This window comes from Dreissena polymorpha, chromosome 6 (assembly GCF_020536995.1).
Source record: "Dreissena polymorpha isolate Duluth1 chromosome 6, UMN_Dpol_1.0, whole genome shotgun sequence".
Classification (NCBI taxonomy): domain Eukaryota; kingdom Metazoa; phylum Mollusca; class Bivalvia; order Myida; family Dreissenidae; genus Dreissena; species Dreissena polymorpha.
Window position 1 is genome coordinate 2,332,288 of NC_068360.1, and position 18,428 is coordinate 2,350,715.

An 18,428-nucleotide genomic window follows, 5' to 3' on the forward strand; every position below is an offset into this window, starting at 1 on the left:
ATATTTTCGCGATGCTATTTATGACCTTGAACAAATCAAAAACACTTTGACATATGCTAAATCACATGTAAATACATACCTCAGGAAAAATTATATCAATGACATCATAATTGTGTAGCAAATTGCACTTAATATTCTCGCATTATTTGTTTTTCTTCGCAACCGTTCCAGAATTAAGTCATTACTCAATTATCTCCCCTGAATACTCATCTTCAGTGGGTATAAGCAGAAGACTGGTTCACTACATATAGTGACAGTATTTACCAAACACAATTTAGGTGAACATTACCCGTCTTTAATATATTGCCGAATCTCAGATTTCTGTCGAATTTATTTGCTTAGATCTTTTCGATATCTTATTATTATTAATTATCCTGACAAATCACAAACGCTTGTTAAAAAAATATTTGTTTTAAACATTATAGTTGGCATCTCTATTCTTCCAGTATTCTCGCGGAATTTCAATAACGACACCCTACTGTTTATTTGTCAGAGTTTGTGACGCATTTTCCATTCGCTCTCAGAAAGAAGTTTTACATGTGATCATGAGCAATATTCTGGTAAGTTGTTGTTGTTATCCACCAGAAACACATTTATTCACAAAATTTAAAGATATTCCAATCTAACTTTTTAGTCTTTTAGCTTGAATTGTTAACGTATTTACACCTCGTCTGCTCGCACTTTACCGATATCCCGAAAGGTTACATATCACTATAATTAGTTAAGGCCTAAAACCACAAAATCCGATACTGTTGGATTTTCGTACCACAATCTTACGTAAAAAATCTTCCAGATTCGAAATCAACAAAAAACAAGACATTCATAAATTGTCTGCATTATTGATCAAATTTTAAGATATTTGTTGGTTTTCCATTTTTAGAAGCTGTTCTGCCAAGGCAAGAGCTGGGCATCATACAAGCCATTCTATCCAGCAAAACTGACAGTTTTGGTTTACAGAAATCAACAAAGGATGGATTCCTGAACTATCAAAATTTCCAAGCTATACACACAGTTATTACCTGTGGTGATCTTTATTGGTTCTGTTGGTTTACTTGGATGGAACATGTGTGAACTTTTATAGAACTTTGAAAAGTCTATATATGTCTATCTATAAACAAAAATCAGCTATGGTATAATAAGATCAGATGTGCAAACAATGTCAAAGGGTTGCTAAATTAACAATTTGAAGGCAATTATGATGAAAAACTATGAAAGTTCCCATGCAAATTTTGTCTGTATATCGACAAGTGTCTGCCAATAAATGTCAAACTAGTAATACAAAACTTACCACAAGGATGTAAAAGCACTAAGTACCTGTTGTGATCTGATGATTTTTAGTAAGATAGTGTAATTCTAAACAGTAGCAAATAGCTTGTTAAGTAAATGCATAATGCAATAAATATGATTTCAGTTCTATTGTGTAATTAATAAATTGGTTGTTACTTGTTAATCCATGATAAATGTTTTATGGCTAGTACAAAACCAGCAATGTTAATTTTGTAAAAGGTAATACAATAACACCACTTTGTAATTTCATATACATAAATATTCTTGTACTGTAGGTTGATGACACTCGCAGTGTTTTAGTATTACTTATTTTGTAACTATTATTTTATGTGCAAATAAATGATGTGAAGTGTTTTGTATCTCCACACAATACCACATACCTTTTCAGCGATTTTTTTTCCTTCTTTATAAAGTTCTGGTAAACGGCACTTTCCCAATTACGAAAAAACTACAAATTTCCAAATTGCTGTCCAAAAAAATCCCAATTTAAGGTAAAAAAAACAACAAAAAAACAATTTTTTTTTTTTTTTTTTTTGGAAAATGCAATATTTTGTTAGTTTCCCTATGCAGCTCTATTGTTTGAACCTAGGTAAATATAAAATTGACAGCTTGAAAATACTTAGTTATCAATTTTAAAGTATTTGGGAGCATAAAATCAAATACACCAATTTCCCAATTTGAGGGTTTCACGACTCGATTTTTCCCAATTTTCAGGCTTTCACGACTCAATTTTTCCCAATTGGACTGGTACAGGTACTTTTCCCAATTGGACAAAAAAAATCACTGCTTTTTATATATGTACTGTGTTATGTGTTATTTGAATGTTTAAATAAAAGAATATGGATGATATAACCTGATGCATTCTAATATTTGCATTCAAATTGTAACTTAATCATAGAGCTAAGTGTATGCAGTTTAGACTGTGATTATAGAATTGCTACAAAATGGCTAGTTTTTTAGTGGCGACAAAATTTAAACTATTCAACAATGGTTTGCGAAAGAAAATTAGAAACCTGCAAGATACCTGTATTTATTAAATATTTTAATTGCGAAACAAGTATGTTGTTATGCTGTTACACATAATTATACATTGATAATAAATAAGAAGACAATTAGTGGTGTTAACGTTTCCCAACAGTAGAAATCATTCTTCTAATGAAGTCAGTGATATACAGACGAAAGCTCCAGGTATGGCTTTTATTACGTAGTGTGTGTTATTTGACAGTCTAAAACTTATTGGATTAAAAAAAAATCCTGTCAAATTTGTCAATCAAAATTGATTTGACACATCACATGATTTTGATTATGTTAAATCAGTGTACTGTATGCTAAATGCAACTGCTTTAGCAAGCTGTCAAGTTGAATTGAGACATTTGATGAAACAAACTGTTTCCTGGGTAGGACCAGTACTTAGTGCCTATATGACGTCGAAAGTCTACAAGACCTACTAGGTAGAACGAGAAATGTACTTTGACGTACAATTTTCATCGACCCTTGAGTGCTAGCCAATCAGAAAAGACACCTTACATCTGTTGCTTTTAGAGATATTTGACATTGAACATTATTATTATAACTATTTATACCTAATTTTGCGACTATCGACCACTTACTCATAGAGATTGTGCGTATTTATTAAACATTATTATTATTATAATTTATACCAAATTATGCGACTATCGACCGCGAACTCATAGATATTGTGCGTATTTATTGACCTGGCGTTGCGGAATTAACCTCTGACTTATGGAAGTTATGGTTATCACAAAAAACGACCAACGGGGAGGTTATTATACATTATTTATCCCGTTAATGCTTGGTAACTGTTTGGTTACCGTTGGGAATTTCCTACACAGTATTGCGCTGGACGGTCGTGATACTCCGCCTCGCATGATCAATAAATACTCACAATATGCTGAATAATTTTAATTTTAAAAAGGTAACAATTGAATCTTCTTCAAATTTGTATATAATCTATTTCAATGCATTAAATACTTGAAACTTCTATGTGTTTTTTTTGCCATTCTGATATTTTTATTCATTTTGTCCTCAATTAAAAAAGAGATTTTAAACATTTTTTATGAATAAATCTGAAGGAAAAGTGGCTCAAGAGACTAGTGTTTTGATTGGCTGTTCGGAAAATGTGTACATCGAAGTACAAACATGTATGTCGAAGTACAAATTGTACTTTGACGTACAAACATATACTTTGAAGTGTATTTTATATTTATGTCGACGTACAATTATTGTACTTCGACGTACATTTCACTTTTTACCTTGTAGGTCTTCTTGACTTTCAACACAAATGGTACGCCATAGTATGTCTTTAGGGTTATCTAAAGAATGCTCCCACTTAAGGGATCAATACAGAGACCTCCCAGTGACTAAGCCAGTTAGCAGACACCCCATCCACTATACCACAGACACTGAACCAGCTATAAATTCCTGTGGCTAGAAAACAAAACGAGAGCGCCGATGGCGCTGAAAGCATAGTTTCAAGATACAGGGAAGTTGCTGCTGAAGTAAATGTTTAGGTCAAAATATACTAAATAGTTTCCTTATATGTTTCGATGTAAAAGCGACAACTTTGAGCGAAAATAAATACAACATTTTGCACATAGAGACCCCCATAACCATACCTTTTCTTGACTGGCATTCTTAGCTGAATCGATTTAAGCAATAAAAAAGATATGTCATGTTCAAACCAAAAAAGAATTCGACTCAAATCAAAATCGACTGTTTTTGCGCCTTTTTTTTGGCCGTTTTCTAGTGGATTGCAACCTTTTGCAGTGCCATTTTTTACTTTAATCTCCACCTTTATCCTATTTCAGGGATTTAGTAGTGAACACCTATGCTTACCCTATCAATATCTCCAAACGATAAAACCAGAACAACAGTCTGAAGTGTATAACATGCCTTCGAGGAAAATATGATGATTTGTTTAGAAAGTACAGCCCTTCATGACTTGATTATTTAGTATATTGTAACCTTAATGATTGCTGACATCACGAGTTGCCCCCTTTGTTACCAAAATGTTCTATTTTTAGAAACGCGAATTCCAAATAGTGACGAACGTGAATGGTTACAAAATGACATAACTATGAAAATAAATACGTAGAATTACATTATTTTACGCATACCATTATGCAACCATCCGTTTTCTTTTCCGACTTGATACATTTACAGCTTTCCATTTAATATTTTACAGACACAACACTCGTCCAGAATTCGCACGAATCCATTAAATCCGATGCCACATTTAAACCGTTAGCTCTACTCGTAACGTTAATTTCTGGCTCAAAGTAAATCATTTTAACTTCAATTAACACATCTCTATTACTTTCAAACTCTACTTCATCAAATCCATAGAAAGGCAGGTCAGAATCCATGTCATAAATCAGAAAACATTCATCGTACTCCGCCATTTTTTACACATTTTCAAAGAATAAAAGTGCTTTATGCCCCACTTCCTGCTGAGAATATGTTTTAATTTCTATTTATAATTAACCGATGAAATGTTACATATCCTTAAACCAGGGCCTTATGAATTCAGTTATGTAAACATTTGACCTCTCACAGAACAGTAAACAAAGGAAATAGAAATTAGGTGTGAGGTCACTATCAACAAGAACAGAATTGTTTTACGAACGAAATTTGTTTTAGTTTCTTAGAAGGTTTTTTCACGTAAAACGGTCTTAGAAAAATTCACTTAACCCTTAAAGCGCTGGAGCTGAATTTTAAAGGCCTTTGCAAACAGTTTGGATCCAGATGAGACGCCACAGAACGTGGCGTCTCATCAGGATCCAAACTGTTTGCTATTCTGATAGTATTCTTTGAAAAAAAATGAAGAAAATGCTTATTTTACAAATTCAGCAGACGACATTTTAGCAGAAGACAAATTTCCCAGCATGCAAAGGGTTAAAACGGTGTAAGCAATATTCTTGGACGAAAACGTTAGAAAAACGGTTCCAAAAAAAAATTGTAAGAATTACCATATACTAAATCTGATTTTTGATCAGGTAAGGCTTCATAATGGTCAACCGATCGATGTGGATTTTCGAAATGTCGTATATACCTTAAGCATAGGTGCGTTGCACCTATGCTAAAAATTATAAGATGCTAGATCTTTAAGCTTGGAACATGTAACTCGTTTTAAGATTGTTTTTTTTTTTATGCATAACTTAATTAGCCTATTGCAACAATTATAATATTTTGAACACAATCATGTCCATATATTTATTAAAAATACATGGTTATCATAAAAACTTAAAAAGCTTTTGCCCGTAAATTAGGTAGCACCTATAATCATATTATTTATTTAAAAAAGATGAGAGTTTATGTTGCTTGCATAATTTTAAAAACAGATGGAAGTTTATATTGATTGTTTATAACATAAAATAAAAAAGAACACTATAACTGTCTTTGTGTGCAGTCTGATCAAGTTCTTTGTTCGTACTTTGAAATTATAGATCTAGTTAGGAAGCAGGAAATTTTGGTTGAGTTTGTCAGCTTGTATGTGTTTTATTCACATAAGTGGTTATTTCCTTTTTATCTAAAACATCCACTTCACAACTAGGCTGTGAAACACATTTATTTAAGTGTTTGTTTTGCATTGTTAATTGTTTTACTTCAATATGGCCTCTGTAGAGCATGATGTTATGTAACTGCGCAAATAATGTCATGCAGACCTAGTAAAGCTGCAAAAGGAATCATTAATTTTATTAGAAAGAATTACACATCTGCAACTATCAGTTAATCCTGTCCATGCTTTAAAACTATCTATGCAGCAGTGAACACTTAGTGGGGTTTAGCCTTTATTCAGCCCATTAATTGCCCTTTTAATTTCTATATATATCCTGTCAATCTCTAGAGTATTTTGTCAATGGTGGAACTTTTGACAGTCTGCTTTTATTTCACTGGTCCTAAATACATTTCCAAAATCTACACATGAGTTTTGGTTCTACCATCAAACAGAATAGAAGGTATTTAACATAGTTTCAACCTTATGGCTTTAAACAGGAAGTTTTAAAAAGGCTTAAACAAAGGATTCCAACAAGATTCCAACCTGATAAGGCAATGATATGTGACAATCTGAAAAATGTGCCCTGATTTTGAGTCACATATATCAACTTATTACTAAGCTCTAAGGTTTTGCAGGTCCTTCCATTCTCTGGACTACCGTTTTGCAAGCCGTTCCATTCTCTGGACTATCATCACTGTAGTAGAACATAATTCAAGGTATTTGGATGCCCACTGCACCACCCATACCCTGCCTACCACCCACATCCCTCCAACAAAGTAGATTGGGATATTCTGGGTTCACCAAGGACGCCAGTGTCTGTCTGTACAACATTATATTATGACACACATGAGGCAAACTTTTCACCCTACAACATCCAAACTTATTATTCTTCATTACAAATTTCAAAAATATGCCAATCATTCAACTTTTTATGCCCGCGGTAGGGTGGCATATAGCAGTTAAACTGTCCGTCAGTCTGTCTGTCCATCCGTCTGTCCGTCCGTCCGAAAACTTTAACATTGGCCGTAACTTTTGCAATATTGAAGATAGCAACTTGATACTTGGCATGCATGTGTATCTCACGAAGCTGCACATTATGAGTGGTGAAAGGTCAAGGTCATCCTTTCAGGTCAAAATTCAATAAATACAATCCAAGGGAAGTAATAAGCATTAAAAGGGAGATAATTTTTAAACCTGCCAAATGATATATTGAAATTTTATTTCAAGCAGCACAATAGGGGGCATTGTGTTTCTGACAAACACATCTCTTGTTTTATTATCATTGCATTCTGCTGCATATTATGGCATGCAGTGGTGTTTATGGGGATTCATCTGATCTGTGATAATATATAGTTATATTGACTTCATTTGCAATTCACTGCTGGTGTTTAGTTAACCAGGATTTCATCCATCATGGAAAGGAATGTTTACTGATCTGGGCATGTTGTTTGTGACAAATTATGGCTGTATAGAACTTTGTTTATTAACACTTTGTGCTTGAAAATGATTTGGGTTATTAAAAGTGTCTGGAATGTAACAAATTATGGGTGATTGTCTAGATAAAATAAGTTGATAAGCGTTATTTGTTGGGATGTTAATTGTGGAATGGGTTGTTCCTGCAATCAATCTGACAGAAGTCCGTATTGCAAAATGTTAATGTATGGAAACATAGGCTGTTGTATTGCATGAATTAATTTGTGTATGGAAACATGGGCAACTGATTTGCAGGAATAGTTAGTGCTAATGGAAACATTGGCTTCTGTAAGAGTTGCAAACACTCATTTTGTTTTAATAATTTTTTAATTGACTTTTTTTTTTATTCAACTCAAAATATGCTGGTTTTTTAAGCATATAAGCATACCAGGGATTTGGCATTTATCAGTCAGACTGTCTGTAGTCCCTCAGTCCATCTGGCAGATCATTTCTTTTTTTAGCTTATCTATTTTTTGAAGAAAAAAAAATGAGCTATTGTCATCATATTGGCGTAGGCGTCCGGTTAAGTTTTGTGTTTAGGTCCACTTTTCTCATAAAGTATCAAAGCTATTGCATTCAAACTTGGTACACTTACTTACTATCATGAGGGGACTGGGCAGGCAAAGTTAGATAACTCTGACTTGCATTTTGACAGAATTATGTGCCCTTTTTATACTTAGAAAATTGAAAATTTGGTTAAGTTTTGTGTTTAGGTCCTCTTTATTCCTAAAGTATCAAAGCTATTGCTTTCATACTTGCGACACTTGCTAACTGTCATAAGGGGACTGTGCAGGCAAAGTTATGTAACTCTGACGGGCATTTTGACAGAATTATGGCCCCGTTATACTTAGAAAATTGAACATTTCGTTGTGTGTTTTGGTCCACTTTACTCCTAAAGTATTATAACTATTGCTTTCAGACTTAGAACACTCCCAAACTATCATAAGAGGACTGTACAGGACAAGTTGCATAACTCTGGATGTCATTTTAATGGAATTTTATGGCCCTTTTTTGAGTAAGTTTGAATATATGGTTAAATTTTGTGTTAACATCCACTTTACCTCTAAAGTATCAAGGCTATTGCTTTCAAACTTCAAATACTTTCAAACTATCATGAGGGTACTGTACCTGGCAAGTTGAATTTTACCTTTACCTAAATTGAATGACCTTGACTCTCAATTTCAAATAATTAAATTTTGCTAAAATTGCCATGACTTCGTTATTTATGATCAGATTTGATTGATACTCTGACAAAACAACTCTTACCTGACATACTACAATAGACTCCACCCAAACCATCCCCCATGCCCCCCCCCCCCCCCCCAGCTGCCAGAATCTCCCCATCCCCCCCCCAAAAAAAGTAAATTTTGTATTTTTATTATTTTTTTATTTTTGAAAGATCATCTTATAAATGACCACACTCTCACACTATACCCCCGGACCCCCCACAAAAAAATTAGATTTTTTTTTTGAAACATGGTTAAAAAACAAAAATATTTATTTTTATTATTTTATTTGTGAAAGACCGTCCAACTATCCCACCCAAGAATCCCCCCCCCCCCCCACCCCAAAAAATATATTTTTAATATTTTTTTTTGCATTTTTATTTCTTATTTTTGGAAGATAATGTAATAAATGACCACACCCCACACTATACACCCCTCTCCACCCCACCCCTCCATCTTTTTTGATTGAAGTGTAGAGATAGGTACCTTCACCTTTAAAAAGAAAAATAGATGAGCGGTCTGCACCCGCAAGGCGCTCTTGTTCTCTCAAGGCTTAATTTTTGGTCTGAGTCTGCCTTAATGAGTTACAGATCAAGGTCAAGTTTTATTCAGGTCCATTAATTTATGGGCCTTAAACTTAGACATTTTCTCTAGAATAACAGTTTTGCCTACTTTTTTGCAATTGCTTGCAAATATTTACCTGTTTTTGGTGTGAGAGTCTACATGACTTACAGAACAATATTGAGTTTCATTGGGGCCCATTGATTTTTGACTATGTTATGGGCCTTGGACTAAGGAATTGTCTTTAAATAATGCTCTTCCTTTTTTGCGAAAGGCTTTGATATATTTACTTGATTTCTGGTATGCGAGTCTACCTGCATAAGTTACAGATCAAGTTGAAGTTTTTTTCTGGTTGATTGTGTTTTGGGGAAGTTATTTACAGACTGTTTACCCAAAAACTCTCAGAGACTGACCTTAATTTTGGTGTGTGAGTCTACCTACATGACCTACAGATCAAGTTCACGTTTGGTTCCAGTCAATAGATTTGTTACAAAGTAACAGGCCTTGGACACTTTTCAATTAGTTTTAACCCTTTGCATGCTGGGTAATTTGTCGTCTGCTAAAATGTCGTCTGCTGAATTTCTACAATTAGCATTTCTTCGATTTTTTTTCAAAAATTACTATCAGAATAGCAAACAGTTTGGATCCAGATGAGACGCCACGTTCTGTGGCGTCTCATCTGGATCCAAACTGTTTGCAAAGACCTTCAAAACTCGGTTCCCGCACTGTAAGGGTTAAAATAGCTGCTGTGTGGCTTCAAAGCCCAGTAGGGAGCATAATGTGTTTTACAGGCTTTACTAGGTTACATCTAGGCTAATATTAGACATGGGGATTTTTGTTTGCAATGGTTATGTGAAGAACACAAAATTATGTTTACATTGAATAAAATAAAATAAAATTAAAAATTAAATCATGCTTAGTGCAACTTTAACAAACAAACAAAATCAAACACAAAATATGTATGAAAAAATCAGTTTTACACAAGTACAGGTATTTGCTTTAAAGTTTCAGTTTAACAATATATACACTTCAACACCGTTATTTTGAAGTCGTGGGGACCGTTAAAAAACTTCGGATTAACGATAATTCTAAATAAACATTTGACAGACGACTTCTTTGATTCTGTAAGAATTAATAAAACGTTGTTGAATTCACATGGTTCTGTCACACTGTACTTTAAATAAATGTTTTACTTAAAAAAAAAGAAAACTAGTCAGATAGCAATAGATTTCTACTTGTAACAAACGGAGGAATAAAACGATTCTTTTTCTTCTTTTTATTTTTCTCTAATTACAGAGCATAATAAAATATCATAAATAGCACATCATACAAGTAAATACATATGAATACATTTTGGGAAATGAGTTAACATTTTTTTTAAATAAGACGGGATGTCTCTCTGAACACCGGCGTTTGCAGCACTAAACTGCACGCGTGCAACATATTTCTCAAATTTGTCAAGGACATTGAAGAACTCACTTCCCCCCGTGTTTTGCTCGCAGAACGTCGTTGATGCATGTGGTCACATGTTGATTAGATATCATGTTCATTCTTGTGTTATCGGACTCCTCGTCAGCTTTTGAAGACATAATAAAATTAACACGCTACGCGCAGACGACAAAGGTGCAATTATCGGCTTTTGATACGAAACGCGCAGACGACATAGGTGTGAAATTACGCTCAGTGTTTTGCAGTTCGGATTAACAATGAAATTTTACATTGAACAAAGAAGAACCACAATCGGGACCTGAAAAATACTTTGAAATATTGGTGACTTCGGATTATCGGTGTTCGAAATAACGGTGTTGAAGTGAAGCTGGTAAATTAATAAATGTTTTTAGATAGTTATATTATCATCCTCATTCTGGGTTAACTGGGCTAAATGCAAGTGCATACATTGTCAAACCAGAATAGCCTGTGCAGTCCACACAGGCTAATCATGAATGACATTTTCTGCTTTTATTAAATTTTTTATTTAAATAAGAATCCAGTTTAAGCAGAAAGTGTTGTTCAAGATTAGCCTGTGTGGACTGCACAGGCTAACCTGGGACGACACTTTACACACATGCATTAAGCCCACTTTTTCCAGAACAAGGCACATATTGTTAATGTCTATAACAAAACGTGTTATTCCAGATCACGATGTAGAAGGCACAGCCATAGCAGACGACATGAACGGTCATATACAGCAGCGAAGTTTGCCTCCCACCCCCACCCACCAGCATGTGCTTCATTTCGACCCCTCGCGGCCCCCGCCTAGCCCCAGGGAGATGTACACCCAGGGGATGCACCCAGATCAGGTTGGTGGAATGATCAGGAGTATATTGTTTTTTGCCTGTCTGTCTGTCATTGTCCCACAACTTTAACCTTGGTCATAACTTTTGCAATATTGAAGATAGCAACTTGATATTTGGCATGCATGTGTATCTCATGGAGCTGCACATTTTGAGTGATGAAAGGTCAAGGTCATCCTTCAAAGTCAAAGGTCATTTTTTTCTAAAATAGCTGCCGTGCGGCTTCAAAGTGCAGTAGGGAGCATTGTGTTTCACAAACACGACTCTTGTTTTTGTATACATTTAGACTTGTCGAAGCAATGGTGTCTAGATGTGTCAAAAGAAGGCAGTATAGACTTGTCGAATCAAGGCTGTATAGAAGCGTCAAAGTAGCTGCTCACTGTCATAAAAAGCTCTATTTAGAATTAGTTATAAAAAAAGTTCTATAATGTGTTTGTTATTGTACATTTAACAACAAGAGATATTCTTTGTGTCTTGATTTGTTTCAATTCAGACAGTTTCAGGGTATTATTGTATACAAGCATGATTATGTGAATAATATAAGAATAAAGTGGGCATGTCTGTACATGTTATTACAGGTGGATCATAGGAAGCAAGCCCCACCCCCTCCTAGAAGAAATCCAGAGACACGTCTTAGCACCAGTGTAAGTCCATGTTGGTGTCTTAGCACCAGTGAAAGTCCATGTTGGTGTCTTAGCACCAGTGTAAGTCCATGTTGGTGTCTTGCCACCAGTGTAAGTCCATGTTGGTGTCTTAGCACCAGTGTAAGTCCATATTGGTGTCTTACCACCAGTGCAAGTCCATGTAGGTGTCTTAGCACCAGTGTAAGTCCATGTTGGTGTCTTGCCACCAGTGTAAGTCCATGTAGGTGTCTTAGCACCAGTGTAAGTCCATGTAGGTGTCTTAGCACCAGTGTAAGTCCATGTAGGTGTCTTAGCACCAGTGTAAGTCCATGTAGGTGTCTTAGCACCAGTGTAAGTCCATGTTGGTGTCTTAGCACCAGTGTAAGTCCATGTTGGTGTCTTAGCACCAGTGTAAGTCCATGTTGGTGTCTTAACACCAGTGTAAGTCCATGTTGGTGTCTTAGCACCAGTGTAAGTCCATGTAGGTGTCTTACCACCAGTGTAAGTCCATTTAGGTGTCTTAGCACCAGTGTAAGTCCAAGTTGGTGTCTTAGCATCAGTGTAAGTCCATGTTGGTGTCTTAGCACCAGTGTAAGTCCATGTAGGTGTCTTAGCACCAGTGTAAGTCCATGTAGGTGTCTTAGCACCAGTGTAAGTCCATGTTGGTGTCTTAGCACCAGTGTAAGTCCATGTAGGTGTCTTAGCACCAGTGTAAGTCTATGTAGGTGCCTTAGCACCAGTGTAAGTCCATGTTGGTGTCTTAGCACCAGTGTAAGTCCATGTAGGTGTCTTAGCACCAGTGTAAGTCCATGTAGGTGTCTTAGCACCAGTGTAAGTCCATGTAGGGGTCTTAGCACCAGTGTAAGTCCATGTTGGTGTAAACATTTGAGCTGTTCTCTTGGAAAATGGGGCTTAATTACTGTGTGTGTTAAGTGTTGTACCAGATTAGCCTGTGCAGTCCTCTTTTATGGAATTTTCCATTCGAAGTATTTCTCATCTTAAGAAATATCTATTCAAGGCAGAAAGTGTTGTCCCTGATTAGCCTGTTCAAACTGCACAGGCTAATCTTGGACTACACTTTATGCACATGCATTAAATCTGGTAATTGTAACATAATTGCCATAAATGCGTGGTTTTGTGGCAGTTTGTTGGCTTTGTTATACATGCCATTCTTATCCGACCCTATGGTGTACACATCCACGATGAAATAATGAGTTACTTAGAAAACTGATGATTAATGCAACCAAGTGCAATCCTCATAAAAATGTTGCATATTATGCGTAATTTTGTCAAAACATTTATTGGACACATAAAGCGTTTTAACAAATTATCTTTGAATTCATTACACACAACTGTTAACATTTTTTATGTCCCCGGTAGGGTGGCACATAGCAGTTGAACTGTCCGTCAGTGTTTCAGTCAGTATGTCAGTCTGTCCGTCCGAAAACTTTAATGGCCATTACTTTTTCAATATTAAAGATAGCAACTTGATATTCGGCATGCATGTGCATCTCACGGAGCTACACATTTTGAGTGGTGAAAGGTGAAGGTCAATGTCATCCTTCAAGGTCAAATGTCTAATATATGGCGTCTGTCCGTCGGAAAACTTTAAAATTGGCCATAACTTTTGCAATATTGAAGATAGCAACTTGATATTTGGCATGCATGTGTATCTCATGAAGCTGCACATTTTTAGTGGTGTAAGTTCAAGGTCAAGGTCATCCTTGAAGGTAAAAGGTAAAAAAAAAATCAAAGCGGCGCAATAGGGGGCATTGTGTTTCTGACTAACACATCTCTTGTTTAATTCTCAAGGTAGTATAATTTCATTTTGATTCAATAAACGCTTTCAAAATTTAATGTTATCAAGTTAACAATTTCTAGCTTCAAATGAATAGTGCTCATGCATTTCGTGTTGATCTTTTTTCTCGAAAAAAAGCAAAGCCAAAATCATGCTGCATGTACAATGTTATGTCATTGTCATGGAAAGCTTATGTATCGATGTGAAACCATTTTTGTTATTTAGGCAATTTAGTGCAATACTATTGAAAGTGCTGTTTTATTTAACAACAGTTACCATAGTATTTCCCTGACCTGACAATATGTAATATTGTTTAAGGTAAACCAATTGAACATTAAAACTAAAATGAAAAAAACAACATGGTATTTGATATTCCCCCCCCCCCATTTCTGAAAAAAACAACTATTTTTTAAAATGAAGGTGGAATTTCCTAGAAAAGACACTAATTATATTAAAATGGTCTGCATATAGGTATCAGTTGAATGAAATTTACCATTTTAAATACTGGATGACATAGTTAGGACTCAGTTGGATATAATTGTATTTAAATACTTGATATCAGATATTTTATGTTAATAGTGATGACATGCCCTAATAATCACCCCTTTGTATTTTATTGACAAATACATGTAATTAGTGTTGATCAAAACATATGGTGAATTTCATTGCAGCAACAAGGCACTTATGATGATGTTGAAGTTGAGCATGGATCCCCTCATCAATATTACGAGCAACAACAACAACAGTATTACCAACAACAAATATCACAACAGTATCCTGGTCACCCCGGCAACCAGTCACCCAGACACGTCCCTCAGTCACCTGGGTCAAGTCGTCCTTTCTCCTACGGTGCTCCAGGTCAACTGATGTCACCAAAATCTAAACCCGCAGACAGACCAGTAACAACACATATTGGGCCTAACAGTGATCCAAACGAACATTACCTGAATTCAAATCAGGCACATTACAACTATTACCCTCAAGGTGGTGACAATCTCCAGCACAATGGTCAAGGTCATTTGCAGGACTCTCCGGTACATTTCCAGGGTCAAGGTCATAGAGGGAGTCATGGTAGCCCAACAACGGGAGGGAAATTTTCCTATGGCGATGCAAGCGTTCATCCTGCAAGTCCAGCTATGCAGTATGGGAAGACTGAGTCGGTGTTTCAGCCCCAGCCACACACTCCTCCGCCCCACCGGCCTCCACCCCCACCCCCTGGGGCTGAGGTCTCCTATGGGGTTCAAGGTCAGCCAAACAAGGTAGGTAATTAGAACTCAGAGTAGGTAATGGGAACTTTTCTTCTACAGAAACCTGGAAGGGTTTATTAGCATTATTTGCACAGTTACTTATAAAACATCTGGGCTTGGAGGGGCTGAATCAAACTGGTTAAATTACTGTTACAAACTGTATTATTATCTCAGTATCTCCAGTTTTATTATATAGATAAGCAGTCTACATAACCAATTCCTTAAGGACTAGGTTATAATTTACATGATTTATAAGATTTTGAAAGGAATTGACTGTAGTTCTCAATATATGTTCACTTTTAGAATCTTATCACTTCAACAGATGTAAGGACATTTCTTTCAACAAGCACCAATGTCACCTTGTCATATAGACCATAATAATAACAAAAAGGCACACTGAACTATCAGTTGTCTTTGCGCGGATACTGATAGGATATTTTGGCTTTCAAAGGGCAATCATAATATTGTCGCCTAAGAGGCTTATCAATCTACTTAGAACCTATACAGTAAGGACCTTTTTTTATTAGGCCATAGTTCATTTGAGCCCTGTTCTGAGAGAACTGGGCTTAATGCATATTCGGAAAGTGTCATCCCAGATTAGCCTGTGCAGTCTGCACCGGCTAATCAGGGACAACACTTTCTGCTTTTAATGGAATTTTCTTTAAAAGAAGATCCAGTTTAGGTGGAAAGTGTCGTCCCTGATTAGCCTGTGTGGACGGCACAGGCTAATCTGGGATGACACTTAGTGCACACAAAATAAGCCCAGTTTTCCGAGAACTACAATGTAGGCTCAATAGACTGTTTGAGACCAGGTTGTCTTCCGTTGGACTATAGACACTGTGAAAACAGTTTCTAATCCATTGGGTCATTGTTACTGTTACTGTTTCAGGCCAGGTTTCCCAGCCCCCACAACAGTCCTCGACAAGGGCGTCGCTCCACCCCTTCCATGGATGTGTTACCACGGCAACAGTCCTATGAGGCTGGGCCCTGCTTGCCTGAACTTCCGCAAAGGTACTCTCAGAGGAGCCAATCCGTACCCTACAGCAACGATAACGTGCACATGATGCATGACAATTATTCTAGGGGAAATGTGGGGAATGTTTTGCTTGACAACCGATCTGAGTCACCCCCCCTGCCTCCCCCACCCCCCGAACTGCTGGAGGACTTTGCTGCTGCTTCTGCCCCTGTTGCCCCACGTTATTCTGCTCATTCTGGTTACGTGCCTCCTCCATTGCCCCCACAAGGACAACCTGCCATGATATCTTCTCACCATCATCTTCAGCAGCAGCAATATCAGCAGCAGCAGCAACAACAGCCAGTTGCATCTCATCATCAGCAACAACATCATCATCAGCAGCCAGCCGCCCCACCTCCACCACCATTGACATCTATTCCGAAGAAGAAAAATGATGAGTCATTGCCATCAAAGGGGGATTACTCTTATGGACCAGGTGCTGGAGTCACTTCCCCTGGTATAGCAGCTGGCATTCCACCTGCACAAAGGGCGGGTAATTCAGGAAGGAGAGAAAGCGATTCTTTGACCGATGGGATTATGCAGGAAATTTCTAAAGTCCAGTTAAAAAAGACAGGTAAAGTCGAGTGATTGTCTGGACTTTTTATTAATTGTTCCATAGCATGTTAATATTAACATCTAGAAAACTCCATGCATATTTATTGTAATATAGCATCCTAACATAATTATTGACCAGCACATGCTGGTAACACATCAAATAGACATATTTGTATTAGGCCTTGGAAAGAATATCTGTTTGTGCAAAATTTTGTAAATGTGGAATATCTTACGGTACATAAAGGATGAATATTTTGTATATTGGCAGGGGTTCTGAAATATGCTGTCCGAGTTGTCCGAGTCGTCTATTTCCCCTTCCGGGCAAGCAGTTTTCGAAAGCTGGCTTGTCCGGGGACAAGTAAAATTTCCGTGGTAAAATTTCTTTCGAGAACCAAACTTCAATATTTTCTCAAAATAAAAAACGAAAGTTTATATAAATAGCTTATGATTAATCTGCGGACTAGCACACTTTTTTAACTTGAGGTAGGTTATTTTCCGATATTAATTATTTAATGTAGTAAACAAGTTCACGCATATATAGCAAAAGCCAATCACGCATAAGGTAACATTTATAGTACATAAACCAGCGCATGTCTATAGCAACAGCTAATCACCCATTAGATAACATTTTTTGTAAATTGCAAATGGCCGCAAACATGTTTTACCGACCTGCATTCGATTTTTTTAAATAAAACCACTTTAACGTCAAGCCATGACGCTAATCAGACCAATGATAAAATCAGTTCGGCTTCGAAAAAGAAGAGAAAAGCCAAGTATGAATATGATAAAGCATACGACGCCAAGCGGAAACGAGAATTTGTTGAGTCTTGGCTAATTGAATTTCCTTGGATTGAAAACGTTACCGGTGTGTGTAAATGTAAACTTTGTAAGGGGTTTCCTTTATAAACAGATAATTATATACTTATATTTAGCGGAGATTATTTTATTTCAAGTGAATTTTCTAGTCATGTTGAGATTATTAAATATCCGAGATGGTATCATGTGTGACTTAAACGTGTTCTTATTGTTTGCACATCTTGCTTGTATTTTCTAGTTAACTATGTATATAATCAAAAATAGAACTTAACAAAAGTGTATGTTTGTATTATTTGCTTAATTAGTAATGATGTTTTCCATGATTTATCTTAAAAGTACGGAAAAGTACTTCTTTGGTACGGACAAGTGAATTTGTGGGTCCAACTTTTCCGTGGACAAGTAAACTCATAAAATATTTCAGAACCCCTGGGTTTGGTTTATTATATATGATACCTATCTATTCGACAGAGAATAAGATAAATTATATGCATAGGAACTCAGTTTGAAAAAGGTTATAATTAAAATGTATATCATTGAAGCACATTTTATTTGCATGAATTTTATTTAACCAAATAATGCAAGCAGCATGCTTATTGAGTTAAACAGCACAATGTGAATTTTGGGTTGCATTGGCTCAGATGACATTTAAAGACTCCTCAATTAAATGCTGAAGTTTTTCCATGCTCTGGTTCACATCTATCACATAAAAATTCGCTTATTTTTGTAAAATATCTGACTTGATAAGGAAAGCAAATTTTGTGAAAATTTAACTACTTAACTTAGTTTAAGGTAATAAGTTATTCAGGAAATTAATAATTGGCACAAAAAAAGTATTTGGCATACACAAAAAATTAAGGACATAACCATGGCATGGTCCATTGTGTTCGGTGGGAAAGTAATTGTATCTAAGAAAACATTTTCAAAGAGGTTTCTATATTTTAATATAATATTAGAAGATTTGGGCATTAAACATTTAAATGGGGCTGGTATTTAAGCATATTAATGTTTGCATTT

General features: G+C 36.0%; 1 protein-coding gene across 1 annotated transcript in view; it reads left to right on the forward strand.

The window, feature by feature from the left end:
• The window catches only part of LOC127834129 (unconventional myosin-XVI-like), a 165,942-nt gene that overhangs the window by 88,767 nt on the left and 58,747 nt on the right, over positions 1-18,428 (forward strand). Inside the window, exons 32-35 of the mRNA XM_052359758.1 lie at positions 11,203-11,366; positions 11,939-12,004; positions 14,453-15,040; positions 15,918-16,617. Of these exons, the coding sequence (XP_052215718.1) occupies positions 11,203-11,366; positions 11,939-12,004; positions 14,453-15,040; positions 15,918-16,617 (1,518 nt within the window). The remainder of the gene's footprint in view (positions 1-11,202; positions 11,367-11,938; positions 12,005-14,452; positions 15,041-15,917; positions 16,618-18,428) is intronic.